The sequence below is a fragment of the Pterocles gutturalis genome, unplaced genomic scaffold, assembly GCF_000699245.1.
Source record: "Pterocles gutturalis isolate BGI_N339 unplaced genomic scaffold, ASM69924v1 scaffold22646, whole genome shotgun sequence".
NCBI classification, from domain to species: Eukaryota; Metazoa; Chordata; class Aves; order Pterocliformes; family Pteroclidae; genus Pterocles; species Pterocles gutturalis.
Window position 1 is genome coordinate 1 of NW_010106098.1, and position 19,829 is coordinate 19,829.

The 19,829-nt window shown below is 40.6% G+C and overlaps 1 protein-coding gene across 1 annotated transcript in view; it reads left to right on the plus strand.

Moving 5' to 3' along the window:
- Positions 1-172: 172 nt before the first annotated feature.
- LOC104472113 (potassium channel subfamily K member 10-like) overlaps positions 173-19,829 on the plus strand; it is a gene marked incomplete at its 3' end in the record, with an annotated part of 38,317 nt that continues 18,660 nt past the window's right edge. The window contains exon 1 of the mRNA XM_010087664.1: positions 173-224. Within this exon, the coding sequence (XP_010085966.1) occupies positions 173-224 (52 nt within the window). The remainder of the gene's footprint in view (positions 225-19,829) is intronic.

Sequence of the window (19,829 nt, forward strand, 5' to 3'; positions counted from 1 at the left end):
CCCACCTTCTTTGATTTATTTGTGTATTTCTTTCCTTGGCAACCACCAGTTCTCCTCAGTCAAACAGCGCAGGCTCCCTATAATTTGAAATTAATTTGTTTGACTGCAGCATTGAGACAGGAAGGTTGGGAATTTATTTAATTCTTTTTCCTCCCTGTGCAAAAAGGAAGCGATGAAATTTCCAATCGAGACTCCAAGAAAACAGGTGAACTGGGATCCTCAAGGTTGGTGATTCTTTATTACTATCATTACTATAATAATAACAATTATTATTTCTTGTGTCTAGTGACTTGTAAGGAGACTATTTGACTCCAAATGGGAGGAGACATTGGATGCTTGTGTGCTTGCCATGTGCGCTGCTCAGTCTTTCTTGCTCGATCCTAGCAATGTGTTAGAAAATGCTCCTCAGATGTGGTGTTGGGTGGGTGTGTGGGTAAAACGTCTTCTAGGGGTAAGTTTTATAGTGCTATATTTGATATCCTTCTTCCCTCCCCTCCCTTTTCCTTGAGTATTTCCATGGCAAACTTGCCTGGGATGGCAGTGATCTCTGGCTCACAGCATTGTTTATTTTATCAGTGGCTCCTTTGTTGTTTCTAGTAATCATTGTCTCTGCTAAATGGGTGGTACAAGAGTGGACACAGATGTGACTGCTTGCTCAGGGCTCCTTGATGGCAAATCTTTGTTGGCAAGCAACTGGAGCAAAATGCTGCTGCAATATAACCTGTAGTGTGGACGGTATAAAAAGACACATAAAATAATGGGGCCCAAAGGGCTGTTTAGACTCTTTAATCTGGCCTGTTACCAATTGATCAGCCCAAGTGGATAGTTTGATTGTAGTTAGGTTTGGAGTCTGTCTTGGGGAGTGTGTTTGTGTGATGGTGGAAGGAGATTTACGCCAGTGCAGTGGTTTTCAATAAAACAAACCAAGTGGTGTTTTAAAATAAACTGTAATGAAATGCTCTCCTTTCCTGGCATGGGGAGGAGGTTCATATGCGACCTACAGAAGAAGTCACTGAAAAAAGCCCTACTGGTAATTTGTATACTAGTTTGTCATATTTCTGTGTATTGGTACAGGAGCAGAGCAACTTGAAGCCATATGCTCAGGTTTGCAGCAGAACTGCTGGCACCCAGTCGCTGTACAGCAGCGCTTGCAGCAAGTATGAAGTGATAGATAGCATGGGCTTTGATTATTCATCTTTATTCCGCAGGTTTGGTTTTAGTGGTCAGTTTGTCTGTCATCTTCCATGCCCTCATGTCTACAAAATGAAATGCTAGAAACAATTTCTCCCAGTGTGGAAGGAATATAGAAGATCTGTATTTATAGCAGATCTGATGTGCTGTTTGAACAGTATACACAATTAAGCTTTAGTTTAAGCCCTAGTACATCTTTAATTAGGTGAAGGCTGAAATCGACACATCAGCCTCCTCCACCGTCAGCTTCACAACGAACACATGGATAGTAGCGCAAATGGAGATTTGATTATTTTATTAACAGTATATTCCTTATCCTATGGTCAAAATTATGTGTGGTGAAAACCTGCTCTCCCGAGGTGCTTTTTGTGTTTGCTGTTGTTTCATTTTACTTCATTTTCTATGTTGCAAAATGCCTTTTACTGCAAAAAGCCCCTTCCTTCCTTCTGACAAGGCACACAGGAGGATGTACTGATGGCATTCTGCATGCAGCTCCTTTGCTTGGCAATCAGCTTTAGAGCATATGGGTCCAACAGGTGGCTGGTCACAAAACCGTAGAGTCCCACAACAGGTAAAAGACCTCAAACCCAGCAGGTTTCCTCCCTGCCAAGCTGAATCGCTGCTCAGGACTGCAGAATCCTACCTGTTATTTCCCCTCGGTGTATTGACTTCATTAGCCAGGCAGCAAGAATGCTAATATATAGCCAGGAAGGAAGCAAAAAATGTTAATTTCTAATTCTCCAAGGGACTCGGGAAATAGATAAAATTTGGTGGAATGGAAAAAGGCAAATTGGTAAGGAAAAGTTGTCTAAGGCCCAATCCTTTAACCAACAGAGGAACAGTGCAATGACATTGTACTCTCATAGTCCCACTGAAGAACTAGTGGTGTGGATAGAAGACAAGGTGGATTGGAGTTCCATTATTTTGAAACAAAAATATGTTTATGTAGATATAAATGTTAGCAAAGATTTACACAAAATCACTTAGAGCCCTAAAATGAATTTGATTTACAGTCATATACTTAGTCTGTTCTCTGCATGTACATGTGAAGAATGATGTTATGTTTTGCATTGTGTGTGATATCCCTGGAGTTAAGAACTGAAATAGCTTTTCTCGGATACAGAGATCAACATGTAGAAAGCTGGTGGTGCAAGGATAGAAAGAGTCCCAAGTATTAAAAGCAGAGCTCATGTCCAGTTAATGTTCTCATTCAAATGCCAGGCTCATTTCAGTGGCTATTGTATGATCGTGCTCTGTTCTCATGGTCAGACAGAGAACGTGCAGTTTCCACAGTTTTATTTAGTAGGAACTGTGCTAACCTGTGCTAACAGTACTTGAAATGTATCAATTGATGTTCCTGGCAAGCAAGCTGGCAATCCCACAATGTGAGAGCTATGGTATCTTAAAGTTTGTTTATATCTAATTATTACAGGCAATATTTTTGAGAAGCTATATGTATTTCTAAATGCCAGGGCCCTTTTTATGGAGATATGTCTGACTTGGGACTGATGATGTTGCTGGCTTGAACCCAGGTCAGAATGATAGTCATTGAAATGAATTAATGCTCAAACTCCATTATGCCAACTGAACTATAAATATTTACATAGATAAATAGATTAGATTTTGCTGGTAGCTTTCATCTGGCGTAAAACTGTCATTCTGAGATCACATCAGCAAAGATCAATATACCATAGAAAGACTTTGTGGAGAGAACAGGTTTAAAATAATAGAATTGACACGAGGGATAGTGTCTGACAGGCAGCTAATGGGAGGGTGATTTCTCAGCCATTAAACTGGAATGAACAGGGCATGAACACTGAACTGTGCTTTTATCCTGTTGTGTAGTATCTTCACTTGTCTTGGGTATACAATGTATCTGTGTGTTCCCTGTAGATGCTGCATGTGTTTTCTAGATAAACCAAATATTACATAGACCTGGAAGTATATGGGGTCCAGATGCCTCCAGTAAAGTCCCCTACTATCCCAGACAATCAAAACTATATAATCCCATTAATAAACAGATCAAACTCCATCCCAAATGTCACTGGGAATTGACCCTAACAATCCAATGTGAAATATGTCCTAGAATCTCATATATATTGATTAAAGACATATTATTCATATACAGTGAGTGAATGGGGTAAGAAATGAGTAAAAAACCCAAGCAGGAACCTCAAGAATGTTTCAGACAGAGTTGGACACATTGAGTAGGGCTATAGGATCTCACACTATCTGGCCTTACATTTTAAAAAACAAGCGTGCCATTTGTGTTACTGGTGGAATCAGCCTGGATATACACAATCATAAAACATTTTATCTGCTTATCACTGATTTTTGCTTCCCCCATTTGGTGCAATTCAGGTAAAGCAATAATAATTGAAATTAGTGAAAGACCAGATTTTTAGTTTCATACCTCCTACAACTTCACATCTATACTTTTCAGAATTGGGTTTATAGAAGTGTATGAAGACATTAATTCCTGTAATTATTGTTCTCATTTCTCCTGTGTCTTGCATCCCTCCTGCTGTTTGTTACACCCACCTGTTGTCCGTGCTTAAATTGGCTTACAATTTCTTTGCACATATACTTTTATACAGTACCTAAACCACAATGGGTCCCTCATCCTGACTGAGACATCTGGATGTCACAGCAACATAAATTTTTTTCCTGCTATTATCTGCTGAAAATTGTTGTTTCTTTGTAGAAAAGAAGGGGAGATGAGACTGTTTCCAATGTGCTCAGAAATTATGCCCAAGGATGACTGTCTTGCAGGGTGATGGTGAGATGTCTTTTCCAAGGGAAGGATGTCAGTCTTGGTGATGCTCGTGGTAGGCACAAAAATGGAGTTCAGTCTTGTTCCATCCTTTGTGCCTGCAGCTTTTTTTTGGTGTCATTGCAGTAATATGGATTGTCAAAGCCTTTTGAATTTCCAGGTAGATATTTATCTCTACACAGATGCTTTGGAGCTCTGAAGTTTTGACATGAGTTCCCGTGTCCTTTCACAAAGATGCTCTTTGTGTAGGCTGTCTTTCTGCAATTTGAAATCCTAAAATCATGCATTTATTATCATCCTTACATTTAGCGTGGGAGTTAGTAGTCTGTGGGGAATTCAAGCTGTGGTTGAGAGTCTGGAGTTCCTCTTCAGCTTTTGCCACTGACTTACTGTTTAACCTTCAGTAAGCCACTTGCCCTTTTTCCTCCCTTTTACCTTGACTGCAAAATGGGAATATTAATACTTCACTAATGCACAAGGGTATTGTGAAATACAATTAACTTGTTTAGAGCAATCTAAGATCTGCTATTGAAAGAAGAGCATATGTATTGCAATCAAATGCTAAAACAATTAGGAGGGAGCAAAACAGCCTGTCATCGTACACAGATCACATCACTTAAGAAATTAAGGTTATCTCTGCACTTTACAACTAGAGGAAACTAGTATTACTTGCGCTTCTTTACAGACACCGAAGACTCAGCTGAGTTTCCCATTAAGGGTATCTATCTAGAGACCTTTGATATTTCCCAGCTGCTTCTCCAGAGGGGCTCAAGCGTTCCGTAGGTCGTGTGTCACCTGCTATGGGATTTCTCACTTCACCTGAGACACCTCAAGCAGCACTGGACACCTATATGCAGGAGGACTTTGCTGAGTCTCAAATGCCTTCGTGCAGGTATCAGGATTGGATCATCCCCTTCCCCTTTTTTGTTGGAAGAATCTTCAGCATCAGCTACTCAGTATAAATTAAACTGAAGCTTCCTGCTAAGTGTTGCAAAACGCTGCAGTTCTTGCTTTTCCTGTCCTTTAATTCAAAGAGCCCAATGCAAAAGCCAAACTTGATTATAAAGGCATAGATGAGTAGAATGAGGGTGTTCATTTCTGTCCTCTGTTTTCAAGAAGATATACAAAAAGAAGTGGAGTGCAACTGTGGCCTAGACATATCTTTCTGCACTTCTGTAAGTCGGTTCTTAGTAGCTTAGTGTAAGAAGACTGCTGTGGGAAGCTATGATGTGTAAAAAAGTAGCTGTTATCCCAGCAAATGACCCATGGTCAGCAGCGTACTGACCATTTGCTACTTGTACCACAAAATCGTTTTGGCTACTGACCCATCTGATAAACCAGGACTCTGCTGTACCTAATAAGCATGGGTTCCCAAACAACTGTAAGGAGCTTATTTTAAAGAGAGATTTGAAGGAGAATAGAAATTTGATAAACAGGAGGACATGCCTGGCAGTGCATGGTGTAGACGCAATAGTGCAAAATAGAGTCAAGTGGAAAATCTGAAGAGTTTGGAAAACAAATAAAAGAGAATTAACAAATCAGAACTTTACTAAAGGCTATGTGGAACTGTTGCAGTTTTACCCTGGCTGAGCTGAAACCAGGACAGGAGCCTGCAGGAGAGGCAGATACTGTGGACCCTAATGTGGTAAGAGATAGGAAGATATGACTGAATTAGCAGGAGAGGAAGAAAGAGAGCATAGAGCTATTAGTTTCATTATTGTGTTTCACTCCTATTATTCCAGGATGCCCTGGAAATAGAAAAACTAAGGATTCAGAAAAGTAAAATTAGTAATAAGAAAGTGGCAGAGTATGAAAGACTGGACAGCAGCTTTCTTAGTAATAGTGAGGAAAGACTGATCTCTAGTCAAGGTAAGAAAGATGAAGGGTGGGGTTTTATTAAGATGTCATCTGTACTGTGAGAAAAAGGGGATGAAAAGAATCACAGGCAGTATGAAGCTGCAAGTCTAAGACAGGGAGAGCAGTAGAATTGTCAGCAGTGGGAGAGGTTAAGGTAAAATAATTATTTCAGTGGAGAATACCAATGCTATTTTTTGCCATATATGGACAAGAATAACCCATTAATAAGCTTTTGGACTGAAAAATGCCTTGCTCTTGAAAATTGATGCTGCCTAAAGTGATGGAGTTTGCTTTTGGGAGAAAGATAAATTATATCAGTTGTGATTGGGCAGGTTTTGGTTCAGCTTTTGGCATTTGTGTGGATTTATATAGCTAGCGTGAGGACTATCAGCTTCAGACGTAAGATAGACCTGCTGACTTTCATAAATAACCTGCCATGCAGTTCTCACTGGTTACCACAATGAGCTAAAACACAAGAACATATTATGTACCCTTGTATTTCAGGGTGGTAGTAACAATCCTTTTTTAGTCCATGGACCATTATTATTCTCCCAACATATTTCCTGTGCTGCTTTTCACAGTTACAATCAAACATTAACTCAGATTATTTAAACAAAATGATATTTCAAAAGTGAACTATGAATCTCTTACTGTGTTAATGACCCACAGAATTTAGGGTATATTTTCTTGGTCTGGGAATGATGAGACCAAGAATTCAGATTTCATATTTTTCTTTAACTGCTAATACAATTCTTATGCTATTATAAATCTTATTATTGTCAAAGTGTCCCAAATGCATGTATTATTATGGGTTATTCAGATGTCCCAAAATGCAAGCCAGCATGCAAGGAGGTTAGAGTGGAAGTTTCAGTGTGGGTGTTGGAAGTGGAGATGAAAGCCAGCAAGGTGATAGAATCTGTTATCAAAACCTCCATAGAAGGGAAAAAAGAGGTGGAAGAAAATACACAAGCCTGGTTTCATTTTATTTTTCTGTTTTTAAAATGCAAAGAGAACGTCCTCCTGAAAGCTGAAGTTGTGATAAAGGGCATGACATACAAAATTTATTAAAGGAATTGAAACATTTTGCACTTAAATCTTGAGTCCTGAGTAGGGACAGTGATCAGCTGCAGTCTGGGTGTGGGTTCAATTTTTTTTTTAAAGTCCAGACATAGTTAGGTTTAGCATTTTGTTTGAGTTTGCTATTTGAAATTTAAGAGGAGATTTGAAAAGAAATAAAGATTTAACAAGGAGACACAAAGGAAAGCTGCTTCAGGTAATGTAGATTACAAAAGAATGGGCCCAAAGTGTGACAGGGTCAGATCTGCTCCGAGGTACAGAAAATGCAGAATGAAAAGAGTGTACTTATGGTAAGGCTGAAAATGCTGTGAAAAAAATAAATTGGTGGACATGATGACTGTCTGCTTCCAACTAGAACTCACTGTTTTCAGACACATGATATTCTTTCTACCTGTAAGCATGTAACATGTTCTACATGTAAGCATGTAACCTAGGACATATTAAAAAAAAATTAAGTATCTTTATGTTCTCTGTTGGTTCCTCAGGCATTTATCAGGGTCCTCCTCTGTGAGCAAAACTAAAGCACAATATAAATAATCTTATGGACATATTAAAAAATATCTTCATCTCATGAAGTAAGTATCTTTAATAAATCTGTTTATTTGGCTAGTCCTTCACTGGAAAACATGGTTTTGTTTCTTCCGTTTGTTCCTCAATTCTGCCCCCAAAGAGAAACATTCAGCAGACCTTTAAATTGTTTCAGTTCTCTGTCTTTCCGATAGCCCATAGATCATGCATGACTGTGTGACTATTGTTTGCTGAAGACAATAGACTGTTTAACTACCAGGGGATAACAAAAGTTAACACCCTAAAACCATCTTCTTACAAAGCAATACAAGTTATTTTGGTATCACTATCCTACAGGATCATCACAGTGCTTTAAGCATCAGGCTTTCAGTACCTAGATTTGTTAGAGCCATATGTTCATGTCTCAGCAGGACTGACTCATCTTTTCTTCCCAAGGAAGAAAAAACAACATGTTACTGACTTTACTGGATGAGAATTTGGGATTTTGGCACCTTAAACTTGTGCCACTGAGGTTCTTAAGATTCAGTGATACGCTGTTAAAAGGTGCTTGGATTATTCCTCTCTTACTTGATACTGTAATATAATAGTACTGGCATGATTTGAAAACAGCAAATACATACTGACAGCTTGTCCAGGGCTTTTATCCTCTCAAATGTCAGCTTTTCATTTTAAAGAAAAAAAAGGCAGTCACTAGCTACTATGTGTGAAAAGCCTCAATGATGAAAGAATTATAAAAGAAATGGTACTGCAGAAACTCACAGCTGAAATGAAGGAAGCGGCTCATACATCTCAAAGACATTCTTCTAAGTTAACTCACATCCATCACTGATTACTTAAATGTTAAGACTGCTAAGTTTGGATTGCACAAGACAGAGTCATGCAGAGAGACCTTGGGTAGCAGCAATCATGACAGCTACAGAAACACCACCAGAGCCACATCTTCAGGATGCTCCAGCCACGATACTAACTTGCCTTCACGAGAAGCAGAGTTCATTACTGGGTTACAATGACATACTGACATGTAACCTTGCAACCTGAATTTCTCATTGCTACCTTACATTATTTGTTGATTCAGTTTTATAAAAATAGGAATCTGCTGCCGTTTAAGGGACTCTAAGGCAACTGAGACATTTACGTCGGGCTGATATATATGATAATGGACCTAAGGGAGACCTCAGCCCTTCTGGAGCACAGCTTAATTCCCAGTAGGATATCCTAGGACCTCTTACTTGGCACTGTATAATATGGATGGGCAACTCAGTTATGCCATTTAAGTATGACTTAGTTTAAGAATAAAACACCTAAATGTAGGTAATTTAGTTCTTTTACCAGATTCCTCATCATCAGAGATACCTTAAATTATATACTATATAGCAAACTCAAAGCACACACAAACTGTGTGCCCTCCCAGCATCCCAGTGATACCATTCATCTGTTCTGTTTATTATATACTTCTGTGTGCAGCACAATGGGTCTGAAATCTCTTTAACCTACTTCCCTTTGCTTACCTGAGCTCTCTTTGACTCACACTTTCTAATAATTGTCTTACATGCAGACTGGACAGGTAAATAATTTTGACTGTCAACTTTACTTGTGCAACTTACACACCAAAAGTATAAAAGGAAAATTTGTGTGGTATAAAGAATTTTGAAAAAGAGAAAATAAAAATGGCTCCGCTGAACAAGTGCATTTCAACCAGCAACTTCCTTGTCCTTATGAAAGACCTTTTCTTTGCAGAGTAATTTTGTAACTTCTATCTTATAGGTATTCTTTGTCATGTTCCAGAATAGGCTTCCAAAATATCGTAAAGCCTTCATTCCCTTTAACTGAGACTCTGTTCCTGTGTATAGGACCTTAAGCCTATCTAAATAGACTGGATCTTCAGGATGTGGAAATAGTATAGCTCCAGTGAACTGAAATATAGCCCAATTGTTGCACTTCTTATGAGATTTCTGACCATTACCACATGATGAAATACACACTTTTATTGTTGTTGCCCTGAAAATTTGAGAAATTATAACTTAATTGAAGTGGTAGATCATTACTGAGATTTGCTTGAATGCAAAGTATTTTGCTGTAAATTCCAGTCATTAGCCAGAATGGGGAAAATGCCAAAAGTCTGATACAGAAATTCTTACTTCTTGTTTTTACAGAGGAGCATCAGTGTGACCTCTTTAGATATGGTCAGTAATGTGGAGATAGAACCCAGCCCCAATAAATCTTTGAAGGGGAGTGATTAGTCCTGACACTATTCTTATTCTGAGGTGAGGGGTTGTACTGCAAATGTTTTTCTGGCCTTACTGCTATGTGAAAGATATGTTCTTTGGATATTAACCTAAGAGAGTCCTGCAGGAGATATTGTACTGCTCTGTCTGAGCGGTATATTGGTGTCTCGCAGTTCCAGTCTATACTAGTCAGCGGTGCTGCTAAAGTCCCCTTCACATGACTGAGGTGATCAAGAGATTTCCTTCACTCCACTGTTGGACCGTACCCCTGGCAAACAGCCAGCATCAGTCACATTTCAAATGTAGATTAAATAGCTTCCTGCTATGAAGGCCAGCATGAATCTTTGCTTTGTTGTGTGTCTTCCCCACTTGCTTGTCTTACCACTAGGTTTCAGTCAATAAGAATGTTCTTCCCTTTGTACACAGGCCTTCTTATGCTAAATTGCTGCAAGATGTAGGTTTGCTTCACTGGCTGGTCTGGCCATGACACCATTAGCTGAACTTCTTTTGTGAATCCTTGAGACACGAGGAAGCTGTATAGCAGCTGTACACCAGCCAAAACCCTGATCCTACATCATCCTGTGAGCACCTTGAAGCAGAACACCTTGAAGTCCTGTGGTGGGTGATTCAGACTCTTCCTAAATGTTAATGGAATTCTAGGATGCTTCCTGGAGAGGAAAATGGAATTGACCCATTTCATCCAATGGCATGTCATGTTGCAATTAAATTTTTTTGTTATTCTTTTTAAGGAAGATTATGGATAAGCAGCAGCATCACTGCTTCGACCTGTCTGTTGTTCACTGAAGAGTGAAGTCTGTAGAGAACTGGAGAGTAGCTATTTATTCCTTGGTGCTTGTACTCAAGGCTTGTGACATACTGACAAGAAAGCAATTTTTCTAAGTATTACCTAATAAGGAAAAACAATGGTATGCTCATCTCTTCTGATAGGAACTCTTTTTCACAAAGTCATCTCTCTACCCCGAGATCTTGAGCCAAAAGTACTTGCTTTCTATTCGGCTCTTGTCAGAGCAGAGATCTGCACGAACTAGAACTCCCAGTTTTAGCAAGAGCAAGAAATACTGATCTAATGCTAGGGAGACAGGTTTTCGAGGTGATCTGTTGGTTTTAGCCTTATTTCAGAAAAGGGAAGGTGAGAAGTTTTCCTGGGTTTCTCCGTATTCAGTTTCTCTATAAATAGCTTCATAAACCTGATGATAGCACTGCTGTCAGTGAGTGTGTTGGGACCAATCCTGAAGCAGGAGGGCTCCTCATTTGGGACTTGCCCCTGTCAGTCACTTCTAATCTCCTCTCAACTCTTCCCGCTCCTCACTGTAATGCTCTTCTACTTTGTTTTCTGTTTTCCGATACCTGAAGTTCATTGAGGAGTACTGTCACATGTGAACATGTGCTTGGCTCCTTGCTCTGTGCTCAAGTGTCAGAGGCAACCGGGAGGGCAGACGAGTGCCGAGTGCTGAGAAGAGGAACTGAGCAGCGAGTTATGGGTATGCTGCCTCCCACGCTGCCAGCACAGTTGGAGAGAATGAGGGACAAGAGCAGATGGATGGATTTGGAGGAGGGCAGGGTTGAAGAGAGGTCAGGAGAGAGAGAAAGCAAAGCAAGGAAAACAAAATTCGAACTGCCCTCCAGCAGTGTACAATCTCACTCCAGCACAAGACAAATCTCCCTCAAGTATTCGTCTGGACTTGGCAGCTCTGTAAGTAGTGCTACAAATGGTGTCAGTAGCAGTGCATCTTCATGTTAATTCCAATAAATGTTAGCTAGGAACCCCCTGAGGATTGCTGTCCTGTAGCCAAACCAGAAAGAAAAAAAATGAAGATGCTTTCAGCTGTTCCTGGAGTTCAGGTCCTGCCTTTGCACATCCATTCTTTCGACCAGTGAGCTGTCACGGATGCCTTAGAAAAGGGCAGTGCCTGGGAGAGGGAGGAGGGAGGGCAAAGTATCCCAGCATCCCACGACTGTGACTTTTGCAAAGAGTTTTTTAATGTCAGTGAATAAGTTCTGGCTGATACCTGCACAAGTCAGCCTGGGGCTTCCTGTTGTTTCCCTGCATTTGCATAGCCTCGGTAGGCAGGATCTCTGAGGCTGCGTTTGCAAGAGAGTAACTCTCGGGCAGTCCATTTTAGGTTCATGGGCAGGCTCTTACTGTGATTCTCACAGCAGAGAGGCTGGGTCAGAATCTGGAAGTTCTTGTAAATAATCATTAAGAGCAGCTTACACATGGGTATCATATTTTTCATTTATAACCAACAAAAGCAAGGAGTCTGATTTATGGCTGTCTATTAATCTTGTAACAGAGAGACGAGCATTTTGTCATGTATAGCGGAAAAGAGCATTTCCCCTAAAAGAACTTGAAGATTTGCTAATACATTGATGACAAATCATTGTACCTGCTTGATGCACATATGACAAAGACCTTGTTTTAATCAATTTTTGAAATTACTCTTGAATTTAATTATTTGCTAACATCTCTGTGGCAGTGTTTACATGAGTCAAACTGAATACATATTGTTTTTCCTCAGTGTCAGAAGAGTTTATTATTTGTGAAATGCTTTGAGATATTTAGATAATAATGAAAGATTTTTACAGACTTGGCACAACTGATGCGAAGAGGAATGTTGAGATGTGTTTGACTGGCTTGCATAGAAGGGGAGGGAAAAGATTTCAGGAGCATTTTCCTGCTGTGAGTCAGGACTAGAATATCAAGATGAATGATTTTGGATTTTTTTTTTTTTAATACCCTTAACATTTCACCAGTTTGTTTACAGATCCTGGATGACGAATACAAGCCTACAATATTAGGTTGTTCTTTGTTACCCTTCATTGATAGCTTTTCTTCTTGGGTCCATAGGGGTATGCAGGGCACACATGGAAAACACTGACCTAAATGATTTCTGGCAGATGATTCTATGCCTTGTTCTTAAATACGTACAATGGAGGAGATTTCAATGTCTTGGTGGCTGTTCCCATGCTTAGCTATCCCTGTAGATAAACTTTTTCCTAATATACAATCCCCTGCTTTCTTGGTACAGATTAATGAGTTATTTCTTGCCCTATTCTTAAGTGATCTAGGGAAGAAGTAGTCACTGTCTTCACTTAGTCGGTGTCTTGTTTTTGTTTGTGAGACTACAGTTCACATTTTTACACTCAGTCCAAACAGCATTTTCATTTATATTAAGATAATACTTTGGAAAGTTGCAATGAAAATTGAAGTGGGTTGTTTAAAAGGTGACTGCGTTGATGATCATTTTGTGTCACCGACAAATGATATTTGAGTATGTGATGCAGTTTGATTTACTGCGGTTCAAACTAAGATAAGTGATCAGTCAAAACCGATTAAAGAGACTGATATTTCCCATATTCTTTAAATACAAATCCACTGTTTGCCTCCTGTAGCTTGCTAACTCATTCTCTCCTTCTATATTCCTGTACTCTTAACACTCAGTTACAACAAGAGTGTCAGTATTTAGTTACCATTCAATATTTTGGTGATAAGTGAAGCGGAGAAGGGTGTTGAACAGAACAGCCTTTTCTGTGCCACACAGTTTGCTTCCCTTTTCTATTAGCCTGAAGAAAGCAAAACATATCTTCATCTTCACTGGTTGCTAACTATATGCAGTCATACGAAAGTTGTGTGGAAGCTAAAAATGGACATAAAGTTAAAGAAATAAAGTACAGATGTCCAAAATAGGAGTGTCTCACTTTGGATAGGTCTTAAAACACACAAATTTGGGAGCAGCAGAGTAGATTTCTACTCTGGCCTTGTAGTTTGCTGTGTGATCTTGGTCAAGCAATTTTTTTTTTTTTTTGGTCTAGGCTGTACCTACACAGTTGCATTCAGTGAGAGCTGAACACTGCTGTCTGAGCTACCCCAGCCCAAGGAAACTGTAAACTTGAACCTCTCTGGTACAGCACTGTTTTGAACCAAATATGTTCGGCTAAGTGGCTAGGCCTGTAAACAGAAGCTTAGCACTTTGCTAACAAAGCTACACAGCTTTTCTTGGCTTGAACCTGGTTTCTGTGCAAATCTTAAAGCAAGTTGGATCAGTCTGCAAGATGGAGCCTAAAGATACTTTTGAATTCCTCAGTTTTTGTTGTCCAGCATCCCATTTTTCCAGAATGATTTGAAAGACAGTAATATATGGTAATTATTGCTATTTGTAATATATTCAAAGCAGTGACACTCCCGTTCTAAACACTGCTGATGTTAGGGCCCCTGTTCTGAAGAGCTTATTCTCTATTAAATAAACATTTATAATATGTAACTATTAATCAGGTTATAGATAAAAACTGTTTTAGGATTGGATTTGTTGGCATAGTGAGATTTTCTGGGTTTTTTATATGGTTAAAGGCACTGAGATTTCAGTCCTGCAGACTTTTCATTTTCCTAAGCAGCCATTGTGAGTTTTTCCCTTCCCGGCTTTGAAAGCTCCTTCTGAGCTGGATTTTTGAACTGCCATTCTTTTGTGCTTTAAAGAATTACAGTTAGAAATGGTAGTGCTTTTCAGAAATACAATAAGTATAAAAATGGTATTCAGACCCTCCTCTCTCTATCAGTATACTTTCTTGACTAAAATTAAATTAGCTTGTACACACTTCTTTTCGGTCTCTTTAGGGAGACTAGGTTCACAATTGCTAAAGTGAAATTATAGAATACCAGATAGTCTTTCAAAATCCTCACAAAATCCATTTGAAACAAAAGGGACATGGCATAGCTCAGGGGAATGCTAATTGCATAGGGTTTTTAATTTTTTACACACTTGTTAAACTAATCACAACTAGATTAATAAGTATTCCAACCAGTCAAATTTACCCAGCACCCAGTTTCTAGCCATTTAACATCTGCAAGCAGATTGTGATTTTCTCATATTTTTTAAATTGTCAGTCAGACAAATCACATTGTATTGATACTTTTCCTTGATTGGTTAAGAGTGTATGTACTTTCTGACAGCATTAAATATTTAATGAATTTGACATTTAGCTTTATGTGAAAATGAATGCTGCTAACATCCATTTTCTTAAATGTGTATAGAAAATGAGGGAAATAAAATGGTTATGTGTGGGAAGGAAAAAAGAGAATGAAAGATGATAAAAAGTGAAAAAATCAAATCCACTCAACATGACAAATTAATGTTTTTGTTCCATATTGACCCAACTCCAGTAGAGAGTGACAAAAAGGCATTATTGTTGGAAGGCTGCTTGCTCTCTCTGTAGCTAACTCATGTTCATCACTGTAGTTTAAGTCCTGATCTATACCTTGATATTCTTGGGGCATGATTGTAGTGGACTGATGACTTTTTCACCAAAATCCATATGCTCTCTGTGACTAGTGAGACTCAGAGGAAAAACCGTGCTGAAATATACAGTTGTGTCCTCACGTCTATTACCCCTGTGCAAACTGTGGTGGGTTGATCTTGGTTGGCTGCCAGATGCCCATTCAGCCACTCTCTAACTCCTCCTCCTCAGTCAGCGAGGGGGAGAAAATAAGATTGAAAAATTTGTGGGCTCAGACAAAGACAGGGAGATCACTTAGTAATTGCCATCATGGGCAAAACAGACTCAGCTTGGGGAAAATTAATTTAATTTATTGCCACTTAAAATAGATTTGGATGGTGAAAAAAAAAAAAGACAAAGGTTAAAATACCTTCCCTCTCCTTTTTTTTCCCTAGGCCCAACTTCACTCCTTCATTGCTGAATCCTCTTCCTCCTCCCCACCCCACGTGGTGCAGGGGGGATGGAGAATGGGAGGTTGTGGTGAGTTCATAACAGCTACTCTGGGCTGCACCTTCCTCCTCACACTTTTCCTTTGCTCCAGCATGGGTCCTTCCTATGGGCTGCAGTCTTTTAGGATAAACCTGCAACATGGTCTCTCCATGGCCAGCAGTTTTTCAAGAAATATCAGCTTGCTTTGGTCTGGGGTCCTCCACATGCTGCAGTGTGGATATTTGCCCTGGTGTGGTCCTCTCCATGGGCTGCAGGACGATACCTGCTCCACCATGGTGTCTTCCAAAACTCACACAGGCTGCAGGAGAGTATCTCCTACAGCTCCTGCAGCACATCTTCCTCCTTCACTGACCTTGGTGTCTTCAGGATTGTTTCTCACACTTTTTTTCCTTATTCCTCACTGCCTGCACAACATTTTTCCTGTTCTTAACTGTGCTTTCCCAGAGGTGCTGCCAGCTTCACTGATGGGCTTAGCTGTGTCCTGCGATGGGTCAGCTGGAGTCAGGAGGAACTGGCTGTGTCTGGCATGGGGCAGCCTCTCTCCCACAGAGACCACCACTGTAGCCACCCCACTACCAACACCTTGCCACCTAAACCAAATAACACTGTCATGGAGACAAGATAGACAGATACTTGGTTTCAGTCAGGCACTTGCTGCACAACTAAAATGGAAGCAGTGATATTCTGGTAGTATGGACAGTAGAAATTAGAGAAGATTTGTCCTTTGGAAGAAACTGCTATCAAATTCCTGTAGAGGAAGGCAAGATTCATTATGATGATGTACAGCATAGCTAAGTTTCTTGTCTGTCACTAGAGCAGCTCTCTAGAAACACAGAAGAGGCTTAAGTTCACCTTAGTTCTTCTGATCTCCAGTGAATCAGCATCATCACTCTGTGAAGACTATCGCAGTTGGGAAGCTATTTCTGCAGAAAGAGAGACCTTAACTGAGACTACACTGATTTCTTAATTTCTGCCATGTTCCAATTTAGGCTGTTTAAGATTTTCTATATTTGCCTAAACTATAGTTTTCTAAAGAAGAACATGAGCCACATTATAAAACAGTGGTACGTTTTTTTGTTTCTTGTAACAACTGTTGTTCCGAGTCAATTAAACAGTTGGGGTGTTCCAAGAGCTATTAATTAGTATGTTTCAGTTATAACTGATGAAGCAGAATTATGTAGATTTTTTTGGAAACTTACCGAGAATCATAATTTCGAGCTCTATCTGGGAATATATGACAAATGATACAAAATTACAGAAGCCTTTTTATGACATTTTCCCGAAAGCTCCTGCCAGGGATGGCAAAGCAACGGTTAGGTGTAATTCACTCTTGTACATATTACTGACGTTTCTCTCCCTACCAGCAGAGAGGACTCAATATATGAACTTTTACTCTGCTTCGCTAGCATTATCCTATAATAGGAAGCAAACACTGACTTGATTCCTTATTCAGTTTTATAACCTAATATACTCCTCCCTTCTCCCTGCCTCACTGTGGGACAGGAGCAATTGGGAGCAATCAGTGCTACTTTCTAACAGCACATTACGTCTTTTTGGTTTAATGTATGTTGTCCTTTCTGCCTTTACCTGTCTCTCTTTCCATACTCAGTTGAATGCCTTACCACTGATGACTGCATTTGCAGCAGACTGCTGAGATGTTGCTGAAGTCAGCAGTGCTAATACTGCATTAGAGAATCCACTTCAGGGAAAACAATGTTGGACTTAACCAGTGGGGTACTGCTGCAGTGAAAAGCTATATGCTCGGAGGCACTCTGTGCATTTTCCAGGCAAACAATACATCAAGCTTTGCTTTCATGAGCAGTAAATGTAATAGTAATGCTTCTCATTTCAGTGGCAGTTTGCAGCAAAATGCCGTACAAACAGTAGAGTGAACTTCTCCCTGTGTGGCAGGTTAGCATTGACTTTCACTACTCAGGTCTTGTAGTTGAACACCTTGGGGATATGCAGAGGGACCAGTGCCAAACCAGTGTAAAACCTGTCAGCTCTGAGAGTAGTTTTCTTGATCCATGGCTGTATGGATCCAGTGGTCCCTAGACAGTAGTGCTTATTATTATGCCTCAATCCAGAACAATAGCCAAAGGGATACTAGTGTTCAACCCCGTATGTAATCGTAGCCTGCAGGCAGGATTTTGTCTCCCATTTCTTGATCACAGCTGAAATGTCACCTGTTAATTAGCCCATATCATGCAAAGATGCTGCACAAACACAAAGGCAGACACAATCATTGTCCACTGGGATTTTTTGCTCTAAAAGCCAGACTTTCTAAACCAGCGTAGGATTTTTGAGTGCCCAGTGTGTAAAAATCCAGCATTTATTGTGTTGGTTAAATGGATGCTTTCTCCTTTACAAAACCTGTTAAAAAACCCACAACAGAGAGAGAGGAAGAATGGGGGCGGGGGAAGGGGGCTGGAATAGCAACAAAACGGGTGGTGGAAATGATTAGCCAGGTCCTCATAATGCAAAATTTTAATGGCTTAATGATTTTTTGGTTACACATAGACAGAAACTTCCATGTTTCATTACTTCCGTCATGCATATATCAACTACCTGCTTCCTGTTGGACATACAAATTCCCTTCATCCATAATCCCTCATGCATTTTCTGTTTGTGACATATTCAAGAGAAATTTATATAGCTGATAGCTTAATACACTGGTTGCCTCAGTTCTTCCGCTAACATACTTCTTATCCTTGCTCTGACTTCCAGGCAAAGTTCTGCTATCTTAACCCCAACAGCCAATAGCTGAAATCACTTTGAGGAGTCTGTGGGAAGGTTGTGAGATTGGAAGCAAATGCTAGATACCCATTCCCCCCAGGAACTTCTGTTTGGAGATGAGCCAGAGCCTTGGAGTGCAAGATCATACATTATCCACCGGTGGGCTGCTCATTTTCCTGCCTTTCCCCACTGTTCAGTCAGGAAGCCTTTTGATGTTGTTTGTGGCCGTTTCAGTAAGAGGGGTGGGGGGAACCCAAACAACTACAATACTCTGTGCAGTGAAGATGAAATAAATGAGGCTTCTGCTAGGATGCTAAACCAGTTATGGCCAGTGGAGTCCCTTCATCCCCCAGTCCTTTACGATCCATTTTAGAGAGGGTAAATCCACCTACTTTTGGTGGCTGCTTCAGGGAAGCTGTAGTGGACTTGGCTAGCACCTCACACACATTTCCGAGTCTTGGCGCTCCAGGTCTCTGTTCTGCAACTTCATACACTTGGCAAAATATGGTATTGCTAGATTACTTCAGAAGGGAATGGTGGCTTATTAGGTAGTGTTACAGGAAGGATGTACAAGTGCTGAAAACCCAGTTTAGGATCTTGTGAAAGCTGTAGGGAGGATGATTTACTCATGAATTTTCTCAGTGAAACTGGACTGCATGATAAGATTACTTTATAATTCAAACCAAACTTCTAGGTTTAAGACAAAGATAAGTAAGACTCCATGGGAAATTTTGAGTGCTTGACTATGTAAATTTTTGAAGAAAGCATAATTTCCTATCTTTAAAAAAACCTCCCATCATACTATGTGGATTTTAGGGAAACATACTGGTACTTACCTTCAGATGCACATCAAAGAACCTTTCTACTTGAGCTAAAAGTACTTCGTTGTCTTCCTTGGATGTACCCACTAAAATGGGAGAGAAAATGTCCAGTTGTCATGGTTTAAAGCCACCTGGTTACTAAGTACCAGGCAGCTGATCACTCTCTCCTTCCTCTGGTGGGATGGGGAGGAGAATCGTGAGAAGAAAAGGTAAAAACCTTGTGGGTTGAGGCAAGTACAGGGAATGGGTGTTGTGGTTAGTCAGACCTTCTCGCCCCGGGTGGTGCCGGGGGACAGGGAATGGGGGTTGCGGTCAGTCCATCACGTGTTGTCTCTGTCGCTTCTTCTTCCTCAGCAGAGGGCTCCTCACAGTCTTCCCTTCTCCAGCGTGGGGTCCCTGCCATGGGAGAGCCCTTCACAAACTACTCCAGCGTGAGTCTTCCCACGGGCCGCAGTTCTCCACTACTCTCTCCGGTGTGGGTAACCCATGGAGTCATGGCCTCCTTTGGGCGCAACCACTTCTTCCAGCATGGGGTCCTCCACAGGCTACAGGGTGGTATCTACTCCACTGCTAAATCTCCATGAGCTATGGGCAAGCTCTGCTCAGGTTCCGTGGGCTGCACAGGGACAATGTGTCTCACCATGGTCTTCACTACCGGCTGCAGGGGAATCTCTGCTCCAGCACCTCCTCCCTCTCCTTTCTCTTAATTGACCTTCATGTCTGCGTAGTTGTCTCCCTCACATCCTGCTCCTCTCTCTGCTGCAGGTTCTTTGACTGGCTCCTGAAAAACTCCTGGCTCTCGGGCAGGGGTTGTGCTGGGTTGGCTGGGCCAGGGCTGTGGCAGTGGCTGGGCAGGCAGCAGGCAGTAGCTGGATGGAC